Genomic DNA, 19542 nt, shown 5'->3' with positions numbered 1-19542 from the left:
TCCTTCTGGACTTCATATCTGAGATCTATGCAAGGAGTAACCCTAGTGGAAAATGTTTAACTGTATTTTTATATTTGCTTCAAAACTGACCATTTTAAGCTAAAATAAGACTTGTGCCAGTATTTGTCAAAATCAGGCCCAGTGGTGAGATCTCTCTCTTTTGTTCTCATCCCTCCCTTTTCCCGTTTTTGGGCAATCTCTGAAGATTAAACAAGCAAATACAAAACATGTAATTGAAACAATTTCCCAGCTCTTTTTAGAACAAAATTCTGTTTGAAAACTATATCAAGATCTTGTGGCTTTCTGCAGCACTTTGCAGCATGGTTTGTTGTCATAATCTCAGAATATGTTGAAAAGTACACAAAATTTGGAGCTGTGAATTACAGTGTATATACTGAATACTAAGTCCATTGATAAATGCACCAAAATTCAAGTTATTGCCTAAATGTGAAGGGGTTTTTTTTGCCATTTCCAGTTCAGATTTGTGTTTGAGACACGCCCCCTGTGTTGGAGGCGTGCACGTTGGCGGCTTCATTCCCCTGTCACCCTTTTTTGCAGGTACAGGACATCTCCTTCAGCCACGACTGCCGCTGGGTGGTGGTCAGCACGCTCCGAGGCACCTCCCACGTGTTCCCCATCAATCCCTACGGGGGCCAGCCCTGTGTCAGGACCCACATGTCCCCACGGGTGGTCAATCGCATGAGCCGCTTCCAGAAGAGCGCGGGGCTGGAGGAGATCGAGCAGGAGCTGACGTCGAAGCAGGGCGGGCGCTGCAGCCCCGTGCCCGGCCTGTCCAGCAGCCCCTCTGGCTCACCTCTCCATGGTAAATCCACTTCCTTCCTTCCTTTCTGTCGTGAGCATGCTATGCATTTCATAAAATGCTGTAGATACTGTGCAAAAATATGTTATGTATGCAGATACTGCAGGAACGAGCCGAGGTGGAAACGCTTCGGAAAAATCAGTTCTAGTTTTGCACTTTGCTTTAAGTAAACAGTCCTATCACAGATGGGTTAATAATTTCTACTCAAAACTGAAAGGTTGGGAGTCTTTACGTTTCAAGTTTGGTTTCCATGTAGCACACAGGCAGTAAACTGGTCTGTATTCAAAGAATTTTATTGCCTAAAATTCTCGTTGCTCATTGGCCTTGATGATCACAAAGCACATCTGGATATCTACAATAGTACTGCTTGAGGAGAAATGTGGGAACAAGGCAGTGGGGAGCTGATGGCACAGATCTGTGTCTACTTTTTGTGTGTGTGGGAACAATGTGACAAATAATGTGTAAAGGTAAAGAAATCTGTCAGAATTGATCTGTCCATCCTGTTCCTGGAGAAACTCGAAGGATGTGAAGGGGAGCTTCAAAAAAATGTTCAAAAATTATCAATGTCACAGCTTTTCCAGTTTATCTTTGCTTTCAGCCTTCCTCTTTCATGGGGTCTGTGCTAGAAGCTGTTTTGCTTGCATTCAGGATTTGCTGCATCCTTATGCCTCCTTTCTGTTGAGAGTAAGTCACAAGTTCCATGGAAGTGGAAGTTTGAATAGCAGCTTGTTTGGGGTAGCCACCCTTTTCCAGCCTGAGAGTATTAAAAATGGCCAGGAACAGTCCCTCTGCCCTAATTATGAGTAGGATTAGGAGCTCTTGTGAAAGCCCAACTATGTGCTGGGCTTTCTGCTATAGAGAGAACCTTTGTGGGATTTCTGAATCAAAGGAACTGCTTTATGACTTGGTGATTATTAAGGGAACCAGACTTGTCTCAGAACAACCCTCTCTATTTTTGCCTTTCTTTGGACTTCTCTGAACAAAGGTTTGTGCGTGGCTGTTCTGGAGCCATCCTCTTCTGCCTGGAGCCACTGGAAGGCACCCAAAACGTGCTCTAAACTTTCTTCCTCTTTGGAGCCAGTTGTGCATCCACCATTTCACTTCCTCTCATCTCTGTACAGCAGCTCAGCCTGAAGCAGGCTGGGGAGTGCTCCAAAGGTTTGCTATGGCACATCCAACTGCTTGTAACTGTGAGCATCATGGAGAGGAGAGGAAGGAACTGTCAATTTGTGGCTATCACCCAGCCAATTCTATTTTCTGTCCAGGGAAATTGCAGTGAGTTGTTGCCTTTACAATCCTCCAAGGTACATTTGAAGTTTTGAATAGATTTGACACTTTCTAAAAAGAAGAATCAGCAGTTTCAGGATGCTCAGTGGTGGAGGTGGGAGACAGGCGTGCATGGACGAGCCACAGAGAAAGGCAGCAGCTTTCAGGGCAGTGTTCAAGAGTTCTGGGCCTTCAGTTTGCAGATGTCTGTCTTGAAAGATAATAAATCAGATTTCTTTCAAGATCTCTGTGCAGCCATCAGTGCTTGAAAATGAGATCTGTTTAAACAAACAGCTCCACTGGAAGTCTGCACATGGGTGCTGAGAATTAAGGCAGGAAGGTGCCTTTGATTCCTGGAGGACTTCACTCAGATTGTGCTCATCACTTCTGCAGGGCAGAAGTTGGACACGTGCTATGATTGTGTGTTGGGAACTTGCAAAACTTCATACGAATCTTTTCCATGAGAAATTTGTGGGGATTTGTAGAGGAGTTAGCACAGATGCCTTAAAAAATCAAGGAAAAAAAATAGTTGTGTTTGAAAGAGTCCATTTGGTAAAATACTGTAATATTTTCAGTAATTTTATTGCCGCATTTTCATTTCAGTAATCTTTGAGTTCCCCTGGCTGAAGGCAGGCAGGATATTGAACCCTATTCTAAGCTTTTTATAAAAAGCCATTTATCATCAACTTGTAAAAGACCCCTGAAGTTCAGAGCGACTTTCAGCAGAGGGATTGTGTGTGTGTGTGTGTGTGTGTGTGTGTGGCAGCAGGATTAGGCAGAGACCGATGATTATTTTAATTTGTGAGCTAAGATGTGTTTACTCAGATTGTAACAGCTCCTTACCATATTATAATGTTAAATTATTGTTGTTTGGAGGAGTCCCGGCAGTCTGGTGACAGAAGTGTAAACGAGTACTCGAAACTGAAAAGAGCAGTTCTGGGTTTCATTCTTTGCTTCACTTCTAAGCTCTGCAACCCTTGGTGAATTTTATTCAGCTGATTTTGTCTGTCAGCTCTCTGCTGTGTGACAACAGCAATAATCTCTGTGTTCCCCGCGTGTGGAATGACTTTAATTTTGCAGCTTTCTTCAAGAAGAATAACTGTTATGTTCCTTAATCACCCCTTTAAGTGCAGATGATTAGAATGGAAATAAAACCAGAGACCATGTCCTGGAGAGCACCACTGCTCTGGGACAAGGTGTTGATTAAGTGACTGATTCAGAGGAGATTGTGGCAAACTGGAGGATTTTTCTGTGTGGAGTCACGTCATCACGATTTTCCTCTTACATCTTTTCCAATTTTCAGTAAACCCTACATTAAAAAACTACTTTTAATCTTTATGCTGATATCTGTCTTATCTTCCCTTTTGCTTAGCAATTGTAACTTATTGATAGTAACTTGTGATTAGCTTTTGTTCTTGTAAATATTTCCAGAGCTCAGGCTCTGTCGTATGTTTCTCACTTGTTTTTTTCCTCCAAGTCTCAAAATGAAACTGTTTGCAACTGTTTGTGTATATAGTAGCAAGGCAATCTATTTACATTGTGTTGGAGCACCCTAGGACTGTTTACCCACACAATGTCAGCCTTTGCTGGGGGTAGGGATGATTTCATTTCCAAATGAATCATTGTTTGGCTTTGTTCTTTCTAGCAGAATGAAGTAAACTGTTAAATAGAGGATGATAAAGAGATATTTCCTTTGCACCTTTAACAGCCGACAGAGATTTTGTTTGGGCTGTTCTGTCTGTTAATGCAGCGAGGTTGTATTTTGTCATTCCCTTGGATTGCCAGAGTGTGTTGTCGGGAATATCTGAGTTATGTCGGGAGCCTTTTATGGGCTTTTACTATTATAAGACTATTACAGCATCGGTTGGTTGTTGGGGTGAACATTAGGGTAAAATGTGGCCTTATGTGACCATTTCATTTGTATAAAATTGGGTTTAGGGTCCTTACCTATCTCACAGGTAGGCTGTGAGGATTAAGGGATGAGTTGTTAAAGCAGAGCATGCCCTTGGTGTTGCAAACTTCTCTGTGTTCTCTTCAGGACACATATGAATAGCAAGGAGAATTTAGCTGTAAAAATGCAATGCTTTACTTGGACGGTTGAAAACTACACGTAACTCCAATTATTTTAATCCTGCAAATTAAAACTTACAGAATGTTATTGGTTCTTGCACCACCAGTAAGTGAAATAAAGTCTGCAGCTCTGCTCATTCGGTTTTCTCTGCTGTTGGCTGCAGGAATTTCCAGCACCAGAACAAATAATAATCCAGTAAGTTAACGTTGGATCTACAGCTACACATCCACACCTACTAAAAATATTCCATAATAATATGATACTCTCTGAATTTGCCTTGCATTTCATTGGGGATTGAAGTATTTATTTATTTGCCAAAAAACTGTTCATAGTACGCTGTGGTTCTGTTTCAGATTTAATACCGACACTGAGAGGGAGTATATAAATTTAGAATTACTAAAAAACCATGTTGTTCTCTATACAGTGTATTCAGGCTTGTATTTATCTCTTTATAAATATTTTAGTATGGCACGTTTTTCATTGCAAAATCTTTTCTAAGTTTAAAAATCAAAAGGTTTTCTCTTGCTTTTCCTTAATTTGTCACAATCATAATATGATTAAAATCCAAGCATAAGACTGGAAGTTTGATAAACATGCAGCCTGAGATGCTTTACATATTTTCACGTTACTTTTCACTATTTCCCAGAGTGAAACTCCTTTTACTAGAAGAATTCTTATGGGAAAGCAGAGTTGAAAGGACTGACATCATCAGCCCTTCCTGAAAAACAGATTGGTTTCCTTTAAGTAACACTCACTTAAGAAACCACCTATTTAGAGAGAGGCAGACAAAAATAGTTTCAAAGAAAATTAACTGTATAATAACTTAAAGCACTGGAGGGCAGTTCCTTCACGAAACGCTGAGAACACGAGCTGACAACGGTTCTTGAAAAACTCTCTATTAAGTTTCCTCTTTGTAGCAGTTTGCGCAGAAACAGCAGAGCGAGCTGCAGCATCGGCCCGCGTTGTTTTATCGTCCTTTTAACATTCCTATTTGTATTATTGTCGTGCTTCTCCACAGCGTCACACTCGGCTCTTTTTTAATTTAAGCGTCATTTCAAACAATTTGAAATACTTCCTTTTGCAGCTGCGTTTCTTAGCGCAGATTTCGGCCCGGCCGCGCCGGCTCCCTCAGCGCTCCCGCTTCACGGCCGGGGCCTGCAGGGGGCGCCCTCTCCCCGGCCATGGCGCCTCAGGCGGGGCCGGCCCTGAGGGGGGACCCGGCGTGAAGCCGCCGTAACACGGACAAATGGTGGCGATGAGAATAAACCCCTCTCTTTTTCACTAATTCAGGCACTGAGCTGCTTGCATAGGCATCGTAAATATTTATTTACTTCCAAATAGAAACCCTCCACATTCGCTGTGCTGCCTGAAGCATCGAGCGATTCCCTTTACACCTTCACCTGAAGTTTCACTTCACGGTTTTAAGGCAGTTGAGAAAAAGCCCAAAATTAATTTACCTGGTGGGAATTTTCTGCTAGTGACTTTTAGACACCATTCTGTGATTCTATGATGATTCTTTCTTTCTTAAGCAGTCCCGGTGGTGGTGATGGAAGGTCCCATATGTAGGGCTGGGAGAAGAGGTGGGAAGAGCTGGAATCACCAATTTGGGAATTGGCCAGCAGCTAACTGGATTTTAGGAAGCTGTGTTTGCTGTGGTTTAGCTGCCTTTTTTCCCCTCCTCCCTTTTTTTTTTTTTTTTTTTTTTGATAATCGGTAGAGAATCAGTGGAGTGACAGAAGTGGGTGGTGTATTTTGGATAGTTCCTGAAGTGGAAGGAAAAGATCCATTCCCTTCAGATAAGTAGGGAAGTAGACTGATAAATTCTGTCACAAGGGAAGTTCGTGTCTGAACATCAAGTGTTTCTGAAGCAGGTTTTTGTAAACAGCGCAGATCGAAGACTGGGGCATGTTTGTGTTGATATTTGAAGGAAAAATGTCAAATATTGTGGATAGATTGAAAATTGAAGGAGACGGACATCAGAAGGGAATTGCAGCTCTGGAGAGAGGGAGTGTAAAAATCTATGACTGAGTGATTTAGCACAGCAAATGCTGCAGCAGTGGTCAGAGCAAACTGTTTCAGTAAGGTTGTGGGCAGACAGACAGAGGGGAAATAATCAGCAGCACACAGGAGACTGTGATGGCAGAGATGGATCATGAGGTGAAGGGAAAGGGGAAGGCAGAGAGGAGTGGGATTACCACAGATGTGAGCGTCCCACTGAAGTTTGCCTGTCAAGATGGATGATTTCAGTCTTGGTAACATCAAATGGAAGGAAATTTTGAGAGGGTCAAGTGCTGATGTGTCAGAGTCAGGTAGTGAGGGAGTCCACAAAGTGGTAACTGGAATTTTAAGTGTTTATCTGAAAACGACTTACTGAATGACAGTTTGTAATTCTATGGTTATTTCAATTGTTCCTTTGATTACTCCCTCTTAGTTTACAGTAAACCCATGTTTTTCCATCTGCAAATCTCCCCAGCTAACCAGGTACATAAAAAGCAGGCTAGTGCATTTCCTTTTTGTACACTGCAAGTAATAAAGACATCCTGCAGCTGATGCAGTGCTTTGATCGGGTTTTGCAGTTGCCAATTGGAAATTGATAAATAATTATATGAATGACCTATGAGAAGGAACATGCTTGACTTTACATTTTCTCAGTGCCTCAGCTCAGAGGGTTAGGTACACTTATGTACAGCTGAAATGAGTGTGATCAGCATAAAAGCCATCACTGGGATTGAGATTTGGAGTTACAGAGCAGCTGAAAAGAGTTGGTCACTGAAGGAGTGACGCAGGAAAGGTTCTCTGCATGGTTCATGGCCAAAGCACAAAGGGGAAAGGCTGGAATTAGGTCAGGAGAAGAGTGGGCGAGCACAGGGGAGACACTGCAGTCCAGACATTTGTTGGTGGGTCAAGGAATGTAAGTGGTTCAAGGGAGCTGCCATCAGTGAAATGACAGAAAGTAGCTTTGCTCACCTGATACAAGCCTGTAATATGTTGGATCAGAAGGTGAGAAAGTAGAATCTAGAGTTTTTCAAGAGACTGTATCAGCTGAAGGAGGAGGTTTGAGCATGGAGGGTGTTGCATGACAAGGGAGGTTTGGCATGAGGGAAGGTGAAAGCATGTGAAGCTCCGTGTAAGTAACCAACGAGGGGAAGGAATGGGGCAAGAGCTGGTGGGAACAATCATTTTATCTGATGGACATGCTGAGTTCAAGCCCCAACACCTTCCACTTCCCCTGGCCGTGGGTATTCTGGGAATCCAGGGCTGCTCCCTGGTGTCTGCAGCCTGAATCAGACTTTCTGTCTGTATGATTGGTGATGGATTATGCAGTAAATGGGTGTCGCCCTTGCTGCCCTCTTTTTTTTTCCAGTTTATTATTCTTAAGTAAGGCATTTAATCAACTGTGCATCTTTGGTAGCCTGAAAAATGTAAACACTTTATGAAAAGAAGTGTAAGCATTAAGATTAGAAATAAAATATACTTCTATCTTTTAAAAGGTTTATCTTTACCCTTAAATATGCTGATTGAGCTTATTCTTTTTCACTTAGCCCTTGTGGGCTGTTAAAATCAGTTGCTTTTTCCCATCTCAAGGAAATGCATCTTTGACACTTCTCATGACCTGAGTCACGATGCTGTCACGGAGCCAGAAAACATCCTCAACGGTCATGGGTAAAAGAGCAGAGCTGCCAAGGGTGTGTGGTGGGTGCAGGAGGGACAGATTTCTTCAGTTCCTATCCTATGGGTGTTTCAGACAAGCCATTTATTATAATTACCCATGGATATTATTATCAAGTTCTCAAATGCAGTGGTTCTCAAGGCACTTTTTTTTTTCCTGCATGTCTTGGGATAAATCTCCTGTATTCAACCGGGATTGAATTCAGATGTGGAAATATTTGTTCTTATGGTTGCAACTGGAGGGAAAATAAGGCAGAGATGGAAAGGTGAGGATAAAAAAATCACAAATGTATTAACATGTAGTTTATCATCAAAATAAATTGTAGTTAGCTCAGCCCTTTGGGTAAGGGGATGCCATTAAACTTTCCCTATCTCCTCACTGAACACTTTTGCACACAGAGATGTCCTTCAGAAATTCCCAGCCCAGTTCATTCTGCAGTTTCTATGACCAGCAGATGAGTTTTTCTGACTGTGCTGTCTCAGTACAAAAGACATTAAGCTCATAAAAATAATTTTATTCTGTATCATTTGGAAGAGAAGTCTGAGACACCAAAACTTTCCAAAGTTTACAATGCTGAAGCATCTCGGAGTCGTTCTGAAAGAAGGCTTTGAATTGAAGTCTGTGCTGATGTGAATTATGATGGATGGACACAACGAGGGGCAGCAATAGTGCATTCTTGTTTTCTCAAGCGCTTCATCATTCACCAGCAGACAGTGTTAGCAAAATTCCCATGTGCAAGAAATCGGAGCAACAGAGCCTCTCCCCAGCGCCCGGAGGCTGCCTGCACGATAACCTCATTAGTGCACTGTTAGTCTGAGCTCACACAGTCCTGTCCTCTCAAGAGTTTGCAAACCCCAGCCCAGAGCTGTGGTAGCCACGGCCTCTGTTCCAGAGCTGCCTTAGAGCCACGTGCTGGGGAGGATGGCACTGCTCCTTGGGGCTTGTTTGCAGCACACCGTCCTGCCATACCTGTAGTACTTGTAAGAAACTAATCCTGCACTGTTCCCGTCAGTGGAGAGCTGAAGGTGCAAGATCTGTTTCAAAGAGGATGGGCTTGGCCCTGGCCTTTGCTGGAGAGGGCCCAGCAGAGGGTGGCCAGATTGGCTGTTCTGGCTGGTAACACCATCTGGAACAGCCCAGCTGAAGCGTTGCCGCCTCTGCCTGCACAGAGCCTGGAGCCAACAGCTGGCAAACCAGTTTGGTTGGGTTTATTTCGAGTTTTGCCCATACATGGACCTGAGCCTTGCACAAACAGTATTTTTAGTTAAATAAGTCCTGAAAGATGATTATTTTGCCAGATTTGTGTGTGTGATGGTGGAGGGGTTGTTCTCTAAGGAAATCCATCTTTGTTCAGGTAGAGGCAGCAAAGGGGTCATGGAAGTTCCTTCTCTGCTGAGCACAAAAGGAGATTATTGAGTATCAGTGAGTGGGACACTTCATAACTGAGGGACAAAGTTCCTGAAACTGAAGATAGTAGAAAAACTCCAGAGGGAGAAAGGGACTGTTATGAGGCCATGTTCAGATTTTGAGTGGATGTTGCTGAAGTTCAAGGAGCTGGGGTGAGAGGGCAGGGGACTCTGTCCCAGCAGTGACCGAGACACTTGGGCTGGCGCTTGTGTGTCTCTGCTGAGCACTCTGACTTTGGGGCTGTCACCATCACATGCCTTGCCTGGATGCAAGCAGAGAGCAAGCTCTGCTCTCTTAGGGTGACCGTGAGATTTAGTGCAGCTGTGTTTCCAAAGGTTCCGTATCAAACGGATTTAAATGTTACAATAACAACCAGCTACGTTATTTTCTCCCGTCCATTCCAATGGAAGCAAGTTAGCGATAGGTTTAGCTCTGAGTAGCTACTTGAAATGTGTACAGGAGCTAAGACATAATATTCCTCCTTTAATGGGTCTAATTGTACTGGGAATATTGAGGGTTAGGGTGTGAAATGAGTTTAAATTTGATAGGACACAATTCAAGGAAATGGCAATGTAACTTTAATTGAGAGGCGATCGTTAACTAAAATAATCCGTTTCCTGACTTTTTCTAGGAAAATGTCTAGCATTCTACAAAGAAAGATAACACATGTTGGACTGAATAAAACAAAACATGAAAGCAGGAGCCCACTTTGGCAGTAATTAGGGCTCGTGGTGCTGGGTGTGTTTCCCGTTGCTGGGTTTGTCTGTCAGGCTCTTGCAAGGGCTCCGTGAGCCAGCATTGCTTCCGCTGCCTTCTCCGCTCGGGTCACAAGGCAGCGTTTCTCACCAGGGCGCTGCTGTTTCCTCTTCCGACTGTAGTAGATTACAGATTATACTGGAACATGTCTGAGGAAAGGTCAGAAACGAGGGTGAAAGTCTTGGAACTGAAGCTGGGAAGCTTTCCATTCTCATCCGGGAAACTTCTTGTGTTGAATAAAAAGCAAAGCAAAATAAACCACCACATCCATGACACTTCTGGTTTTCCTGCCGTTTGTTGCCTACCAGTTAGAGAGGATTTTATTTCCCTTGCATTATACAATTAGGGAATGTTTAGCCGAGGAATCCTCAGTGTTACACTAAACAGAAATAATGGCCAAACATGGTTAATTTTCCTGTAACTTGGCCTCCACATGATTGCATAGCCTGGAGTTACTGCATTTTTATTTACCAAATTATAGATGTTTATATGTAGTGTTAATGTCAGTAGACTTCGTGGTACCCTTTGAAATGGAGTCTGTTAAATACTGGAAGATATAAAAGCTAATCAAGTAGGGTTTGAATTTTAATGACACTGCATTACTAAGCTTTTTGTATTGGAGTAATGGAAAAATGGAAAAAATCAACATAGCAGCATTTTATTATAAGGCTGAGAGGTGCTTGATACCACTTTAGTTTTTCAAATAAAGTGTACAGTGAAGCTAAAATCCTTCTGATCATTGCTTTCCTACCAGAAAAAAAAAATTGTCTAGGCCAAGTCCTCTTTGCTTTGCTCACTGACAGTTTACACCAAAGAAAATCCTGCAGCACTTGGAGACATGTCATACACAGGCTGAAATTTACCAGCTAAAAGGATTTAATTTCAGTTTGTTGATAAGTTGGTGTTTGCATCCCTTAGGTATGAGGGTATAGTTTTGGTTTTAAGCTTGGCTGTGATTTAGGAGTTCATTTCTATGCACCAATAGGATCTGTGGTACTGATAGATTCAAACTCATTTGAAATCAGATAAGAAGTGATTTGCTTGCAATAATGTGGTGCTGTGCATGGACTGAAGAACAGAGGAGCAAGAGCTTCCTCCACATCATTCTTCAGGATCCTATAAAGCCTTTTTGCCACACTGTGTTGCTGCTGAGTGCAATCCTTGGGGCTGGGGAATGTCTCTGCCAAGCTGCATTTGGATGTCTGATTGTGTCATTAGTAGTGCCAAAAATCAGGGTGTTTCTCCTCCTCTCTCCTCAGAGATGATCTCTGACAGCAGTGCCCTCAAGTGCTCTGCTCAAACACTGACCAATTTGAAATCTGGCCTGCATTCATCAAGGCTCTTAGTTGATCAGAGGAGGACATGTAACTGTATTAATTGCTTTCAGTTGTTTGATTGCTTTTTGAGCAGTGTTAGAAGCTTGCAAGTCTTGAATGTTTTCCCCTTGATGTAGCTTTCATTTCTTATCCAAAAATACAGATTGAAAACTTTAAAAAGTGTGGTTTGATCAAACGTTTTGATCTCATACAGAGTAACTTAGAGATGTAACATCTGAGGTTTGTGGCGAGCTGTGGGTGTCTCTGCCCAGGGGGTGAGGAGAGCAGCGGTGCTGTGGCACCCCGAGCCTGTCCAGCCGTACCTGGGAGAGCTGCTCCTGATGGCTTTTCCACAGATGTCCAGCTTTGTCAAAAGCCCCTAAATCTTGTGAAGTTTATTTTCCTTATAGCATCTGTATTTTATAATGGTGCTTTTAATTTGTTTTTCCTTTGTCTGCTGGGATTTCTTTTGTCCGGCGCTTGCAGGCCTCCCTCTTTTCCTCGCTGGAAGTGAGTCTGTCAGTGATGGCCGCTGTGGGAATTGGGCTCGGCCCGGCCGCTCCCTCCCTCTGACAACAAAGCCCATTGTTGTTTGCTTTCTTCACTTTTATCCTCAGCTTAATCCATTTCTCCTTTGAGTGTCAGTGGAGTAAAATGTCTGGAAAAGAGTGGCTCAGGTTTGGGGGGTGAGATGGTGGTGGTTTTGCAGACTCTCAGCAAACAGGTCCAAACCCAGTGCATTGGGTTTTCTGTGTCTCAGTAGGCAATGTTTGCCCAAGGTAAGGCTGCACTTGCAAATAAACTTGTCAGACTCCAGAGCCATGGCATCCTCAGCTTTTTGGAAGTCCCTTGGTAAAATTAGTAAGAGATTTACCGGCCTAGACTGGCTCTAATGTATCCCATGCACAGCTCCAATATGAAAACCTCCTCTATGGCAGCCCAAGGAAAGACAAATACTTGACCCCATGCCTTGCACGGGGTCCTGAGGGCTCAGGGTGATTACCAGGGGAAAGTGCCTCCTTCCTTGGGATGCTCCACTGGAAATGATCCTTGAGAGAACACCTTTGCCCTGGAATTGTGGTGGTGATGATTGATGGCAATAAAAGCATTCCTGGGCTAGTCTGTAGGGTGAGATCTGTGTGTGTCAGTCTCCAGCCATTTACAGTTAAATGCACTGTCCACATGTTGGGAGGTAACTTGAGTTCAGCATTCTGCTGGATGAAAAATCCTGGATATTTCTACCAGACCTAAACTTTGGCTTATTTGTTGCTTGTCCTTTGACAGTGAATCAACAACGGCTGGAGCTGTAGAAATAATGTTGATGCTTGGCTGCATTCTTTGTGCTCTTTTGGCCTGATCTGACTGCCCTGTGCACACACAACTCCTGTTTGCTGCAGGAGCTTCCTCCTTGGAAGGGCTGGAGAAATGAAAGGGTAATTTTTGGGATTCCTGGATGGGTACAGCAGCACACCAGAAAATTAGGGGGTTTTCTTTAACCTTAATCATCCCCACCATCTTAATACTATTGTAGTCAGATTTACAAGAACAACTTTCCTGTCAAAAATAATTTCTCTTCTCTTTGTAGCATTCCAACTTTAAATTTTTGACTACTATCACTTTTAATTACAATTTTTGCAGTGAAGCAACTGACTGTTGCAGCAGAAAATGCAGGTTGGCAGGCAATGGTTATTGTGACATATGTTTGGTATTTACAGCTTTTCCGTTTGTCACAGCAGAATTTTTTTTATCATGTTTGTGCTGTGAAGTGCTGTGCGTTCTGAGGTCTGGTTTAGTTAATTTTTTATTGAAGTTTGTATACATCAGATTTAGCTATACTTCCAAATACATAGTTACAAATTAAATGCTTGACCTTCTGATGTTTTTTGGTTTCTTTCTCAAAGAAGAATCATCTCATATTTTAGTCCCTTTCAGAATATATTTTTCACAATTTCATTCTTATTTTTTTTATTTAGTACTTTTTTGGGGGGTTATTTTGCTTCCTTATATATGAGTCTATGAACTCAAGACTCAAGAATTTGTAAGATGTTGTTCCTACAATTAATAAAAACATCTGAAGGGATGAGATAATCCTGCAGTTTTCTAAGTATCCTTCACTGCTCTGGGAGTCCTCAGCTTGTATGGAAGCAAAGCAGCTCATCCTTGTGTAGGAACGTCTGTAAATTCCTCATTTCTCTGCATGCAAATAATCCATGGAATCAGCTGAAGGCTTTGCACATGGAAAACCACATGAAGCTGGGAGCAGAGGTCACTGAGACATGAAATGTGCCTTGAGAGGGGAGAGGGGCTGTTCCAGCCCAGCCTGTGGATCAGCAGTTCAGAGTTAATCATTAGATTCTGAACGAGTAATAGAAAACAATTTACAGACATTTGGAGCTCCCTCAGTTGGTACCTGTGGTGTTTGCTGTGCCTGTGTGGATCCAGGGGAATATGGGAGAGGGAAACACTTCCAGAGAGGCCTTGGCTGCAGGAACAGTGACTAATTAGACAATCATGCACAAAACTATTCATATGCCTTTCTAAAAAAAACAAAAATGCATTATTAAACTGATCTAAAAAAAAATTAATTGCATCTCAGTCTGATTTAAAACTGAGCTGAGTTTTTTTTTCCTTTTCCTTTTTCTTTGTATTCCGAGTTGGTGCAGGAAAATTGCTATTAATGAAATCTGCTCCCTGGGAACTTCAATAGGCTTGTTCTTCATTAAAGCCTTTCTATTTCTCTTAAAACGTATTGATGGATGCTCAGGCCAGATACTTATCACAAAATACACTTTGTAATTTCATCATTTCTGTTATTGTGCTTCTCTGAGATGCTGAGGTCTGGGGGCTTTGCAGAAAAACCCAAATAAAACCCCCAAGCTTACAGTTATATAGTATTAAAAGAAGGGTGAAGGAAGCATTGAGTGTCTTTAGGATGATGAGACATTCATTAAGATTTTTCCGCCTTCCTTTTCCTATTTTCAATCCATCTGAAGTACCATTAAAGCTTTTCAGGCAGCTTCCTGTGAGAAACCCTTTGCTGTGCTGTTTTTCTTCCTTGAAAAAAGGTGGCTGCTCTTGAGGCAGATTGTATGGATTTGGCCTGGGATTTGTATAATATCTGTGTAGAATGCATCAGTTGTTTAGGAACCTAATTCCCAATATGGTTCCCTTTTGATTAAGAACAAAGCCAGCGTTTCACAGCATTATAGGAGCACAGAAAAACAAGTTAATGATCTAAACCTTTTAATTCATGGTTGCTTGTCTATTTAAAGTACTTTTGATTCTGCTATAAACAGACTGGCCCCTTTTTTTGTTTAACTTCTTTCTTTGGTTTCTTCACATTTCTTTCTTTACTGTCCATGAAATTTGGAGCTAGTTTCCTTTTCCAACTGAAGAATGAAAGGTTGTGACTACAGAGTGATACAGCGAGTAAGAAAGCGTATCCAAACTGGGCGTCCATCCAGCACAGACCTCTTTGAAATCAGCTAAATTTAGGGTTGTTGAGGGCTTTTTTTGTTATGTTTTCCTTTTCCTTTTTTCGGTACCTGTGTTTCATTTTCGTCTTTTTTGAATGAATATGAAATTTGTTACTTTTTTGATACTTTTTTGATTTTTACATCTAGTTTGGCGTGGCTTTATTTGACATAGTTACTTGATATTTCCCTGCAGCCTCAGTTCTGCAGATGATTATTCTGTATGTCTTTATCCGTCGAGACAACAAAAGCGACCTTTTCAGGACTTCCAATTACCAACACTGTATGTGGTACTTTAGGAAAATAATTCCCTTCCAGCTACTCCTTCTTTTTTAAATAGAGAATTGGAATCCAGAGCTTGTCCTTCAAATCGAACTCGAAAACTTTTCGGTGAACAAAACTGCCAGGCAAGCAGCAGCAGCAGCAGGAATAATTTCCCGTGTGTGGAAAGGAATCCTTCCTTATCCTCATATCTAAAATTAGTAATTGCTTCTTCCATTGTAATTTATTCTTTATCTGAAATGAAGATAATTTTTAGATTTTTTTTCTTTTATTACAACAGCAGCTTGTTTGTGTTTTTTTTTTTTTTTGGATTTTTTAAAATCTTTTTTCTCTTACTTCAGGCAGACGTAGAAATGATAAATGAAGAAAAAATTCCAATAATGTGTTTTATTGCATCTCTATCCCATCAAGGTAAATTGAACAGCCAAGACACTTACAATAACTTCACAAACAACAACCCTGGCAATCCTCGGCTCCTGCCTCTCCCAAGCCTGACTGTGGTGTTGCCTCTGGCTCAGATCAAGCAGCCAATGACATTAGGGACCATCACCAAACGCACAGGGTAAGTGGCACAAACCTTCCTCAGCCTTTGGGATTCATGGGGAAATCATTTGTGTTATTAGTGACAATTAGTTTTATTCCATATTTTAATTTCAGTGTATGTAATTTAATAGCAGCAGAAGAGGGGTGGGAGGAAGAGGAGACAGAAACCGTCAGATAAATAACTACAACCTGAAAACAAACCTCTGTAAATTCAGGAATATTCATTGGGGTGGGTCAGAAGACATTTTCACACCAGGAATTGGAGTGAAACATAAGCAGAGCTGTATTCAATCAGAATTAAATATGGCTTTACTTTTTTCCCCAAGTTTGTTTATTTTGATTTCCAACCTTTTCAAGCAGAAACGATTTTTGACCATCAGAAGTAGAAAGACAGTAAGCCAGGTTCAGCAGAAAGGCAAAACTTAATCCCACTGTTTTCTTGACCTTGTTTTTCCACGGTTGTACTGTTCTGGACTGGGTGGGTTTCCACTCCAGAGTCAGCTGCACTTTGGCATTTCCCATGTGCCATGATAAAACACTTAAAAGTATTTCTTGGGAAAAGCTTCTCTAAATATATGTATTATAAAATTTTATGAGCTTTGTAAATCATAGCAATTTAAAATTAATTAATACTGTCCAACAGCTGACATTTTTGTCTTGCTAAACTTTAAATATTCTTTTATTGTAATTAAAGCTACAGGGTGATGATTTTATTTTTCCTCTCTCATTTTCTGGTTGTTGGAATTCCTGAATATTTTCCAGTTAAAAATCTGATTGATCTGTTAGTTTTCAGAGGGCTTTTACATTTTTAAGGAAAGTAGATCTGAGCATGGCATGTGGTTAGACAAAACAACTGTGAATCCTGCAGCTTCCTAACCTTTTCCTGCATTTTGACAAACACAGGCACTGCCTCCCTTGCTTCCGTGCTCCTTGCTCAAACCCTGCTCGTGAGGTGAATTTTCCCTGCATTTCATGAACCAGGAATTATTTTCCAGGCTGTTCCCTCTCTCCCTGTGTGACTCCCATCTCTGTGCTGGAGTTCAGGGCGTGCTGTAAATCCCCCATAGCTGGGTGCTCGGGGTGTGAGTGCTGGCACTCAGGAGCTGTGCACGTGTGCATCCCTTCCTGTCTGCCCAACAATCCCCGCTGGCCCTGCCGTGAAACGGGAATTTCACGGCGCTCGCTGAGCCAAACGTGGGCCACAGACACGGCCACAGACACACAGCTGCCCCGAGCACGGGGAGGAATTCCTCAGCTTCACAGATAATTGCAAATGGAACTCAAGGAACAGCGAAGAAACAGTTTGAAGGTCATGTTGAGGTTTAGCTTCCTCCACAGACGCATTTCAGTTGCTTATTTTTTGCCTTTTTAATTTTCTGCTCAGTTTAAGTTCAGTGAAAAAAGATTTTGCTGCTGCTCAGGTGAATTTTGGAAGAATATCCAGGTGTGAGGCTGGATGAGGACAGGAAGGGAGATGGGATCTGGGGGAGGCAGGAGGTCACAGTTCCTCACAGAGGGGAAATACCAAAAACCTGACTTGAAGAATATGGCCAGTGAAGGGCAGAAATATAAATGTGAGCTCTCAGAACTAGAATAGACACTTAGAATTAGGTGAGACACAACAGAGAAAAAAATTAAAAATTCACCTGAGGGCCTGCCAGGGGAGGTAGGTAATAGGAGCAGTGAGAAGAAGGATTTGGGAAAAAGCTCTTGATTTACAGTCATATTTAATGTGAAATTCTTTACAAAGGTTTCCTTAATGTTGTGTTATACCAAGGAACCTTTCTAAAATTATTGCAATTGTAATAAGTCTGCAGTATTTTATTTAATGTTTTATCCTTAAACATCTAAAACATATTTGGAGTGTTCATATTTATGGTAAATTATACTAGTCACAAACTGTCTCTGTTCCGTTTTATGTAATTTTTAAAACTAATTAAATTTAAAATGCTCAATGAGGCTTATGTAAGGGGGGAAAACAACAGTCATGGGAAATACCCTGCTGTGTAAATAGAGTTTTCATGAATGAGGATCATAATTTTCAGCACAGCCCACGTAGCCTTGTAACGGTAAGCCGAGAGCTTCCTTCATTTGTTCTGCATCCAAAATATTTGATGAAAGTACACAAAATTAACATGAAAAGCTGTTATTTATAAAGCAGGGATTTAAGAGGAATGCCTAGGATCCAAGAAGCCTGGCATGCCTAAAATGACCAAATTGAGACAGCAGCCTTAACTTAAACCTCCAGGGGGCAAAGCGTGTGTTTAACATATTTAACATCTGCCCTCATATTTCTGCAAACACATAGCACTGGAAGTCTGTGCAGTGTAAGATTTCGACAGGACAGGGACCATCTGCCTCGCTGGGAGAAGTGGAGGAGGCATGTATTACTGCAAATGGCAAAAGACAGATGTATTTACACCTCCATGGTCAGCACCTCTAAGCGCTGCTCCGAGGAAACAAGGCTCTTCCTTGGGAGCAGCTGCTGAACCTCCAGTGTGCAGCCATCAGAAAGGGAGCTGGGCTCCTCCAGTCAAAGATTCCTCTTCTCCCGTGCTTCTGACTATGAAAGAATTAAAAATTTAATCTCTTACAGCAAGGCTCAAATGCCGTATAATGAGAGGGCTGCATTTGTCCCTTTTATTTCTCTTAACATCAGCTGCTTTAATATTAAATCTTCACGAAGGCTTGTAGATTTTATTAACCAAAAAAAAATCGAGCTGGGGTTTGTTCTGCCAGTATCCAAGACAGCAAAATATTTTCCAGGTACTGAAAGGACTGATCAGTGCTGTTAATATCATGTGTCTGGAGCAGAGCTGCAAAGCATGTCATGTTGCTTGACAGGTGGAATGGCAGTAAATTTTTTAAAAGTGTTCCCTGTAGCCCTATGGGAATGAAAGACGGAGTCTGGAATTGTCTCATGACCGTGCTGTTCATCACAGATGCTTTTTTTTCCCCCTGCAAACATGTGGATTTTGGAACATGTTCTGATCAGTCACTGCTCTGAATGCAAGTTCCATTGTCAGCATGGAGTGTCCTGGAGCATCCCCTCTGCCTTCCATCCCTCCTTCCCTGCCCTCTGCTTCTGCCTTTGCCTTTCCAAGTCTCTCACTGTAATTTCTGCACCTTCATCAAGCACTTCATTTTTGTCCCTACATTTTGTCATCCCATTGACTGGCTTTCCTGTACTTTGTGCTGTCAGCACATTCAGCCTTTCCCAGAGGGGCTCTAACACTAATGAGCAAGGAAGCTTCTGATGTTTTAAAGATTAGGGGAGATGCAGGACAGCACAAGAGCTGGGTTTAATAAGTTTTTCTATATTCATGCCTCAGTTTCCCTCTCCAAATTTTGATAGTAATGCTGAATTCCTTGTCAGGGCTGGTGAATGGGTTAATTCATTGCTCTTTTACAAAGAGCTTATAGACTGGAAAGGGGGAGAGCTGTATGATCCATCTCATTGTCCATAAAGGGCAGTGAATCAGAACATTCTAGAATTCAGCTTTGTGCCCCACAGTAGCTCCATAAGAGCTCCCTGGGTTTGTGGGATGAGTTGTAGTTGGTTTCCACTGGGGACATGGATGAGCTGTAATGGGAAGGAGGGAAAGAAAAGATACAACAATTGCCCCAAAGTTGGCTCCTGTGACAGCAGCATTTGTTTTAACTCCTCAAGGGACAGGGTCATTGTATTTGTATCAAACTTCACTCCCCAGTTCATCCTTGCTGGGGTGAGCAGCACGATGGAACCTGCATTAGCTGAGTCTGGTCAAAGCACAGAAATCCAGTGTGCCTTGCAGGAAAAGGATAAACCTTGCTTTTTTTCCAGGCAGGAGATTTGGATAGTGTATTTTTAAACATGAAACTCTATCCCTTCTTCACCCCTTCCCTCATTCCACCCTCACTGAGAAAGGGGGAAGTAGCTAAAATGTCTGAGGCAATTT

General features: G+C 42.0%; 1 protein-coding gene across 9 annotated transcripts in view; it reads left to right on the top strand.

The window, feature by feature from the left end:
- BCAS3 (BCAS3 microtubule associated cell migration factor) overlaps nt 1-19542 on the top strand; it is a 293863-nt gene that overhangs the window by 76744 nt on the left and 197577 nt on the right. For all 9 annotated transcript variants that reach the window (XM_058037737.1, XM_058037735.1, XM_058037743.1 and 6 more), the window contains exons 15-16: nt 559-823; nt 15473-15623. In XM_058037737.1, coding sequence (XP_057893720.1) covers nt 559-823; nt 15473-15623 — 416 coding nt within the window. The remainder of the gene's footprint in view (nt 1-558; nt 824-15472; nt 15624-19542) is intronic.

The sequence above is a fragment of the Melospiza georgiana genome, chromosome 19, assembly GCF_028018845.1.
Source record: "Melospiza georgiana isolate bMelGeo1 chromosome 19, bMelGeo1.pri, whole genome shotgun sequence".
Lineage (NCBI taxonomy): Eukaryota > Metazoa > Chordata > Aves > Passeriformes > Passerellidae > Melospiza > Melospiza georgiana.
This window is presented reverse-complemented; position numbering and strand designations above follow the sequence as displayed.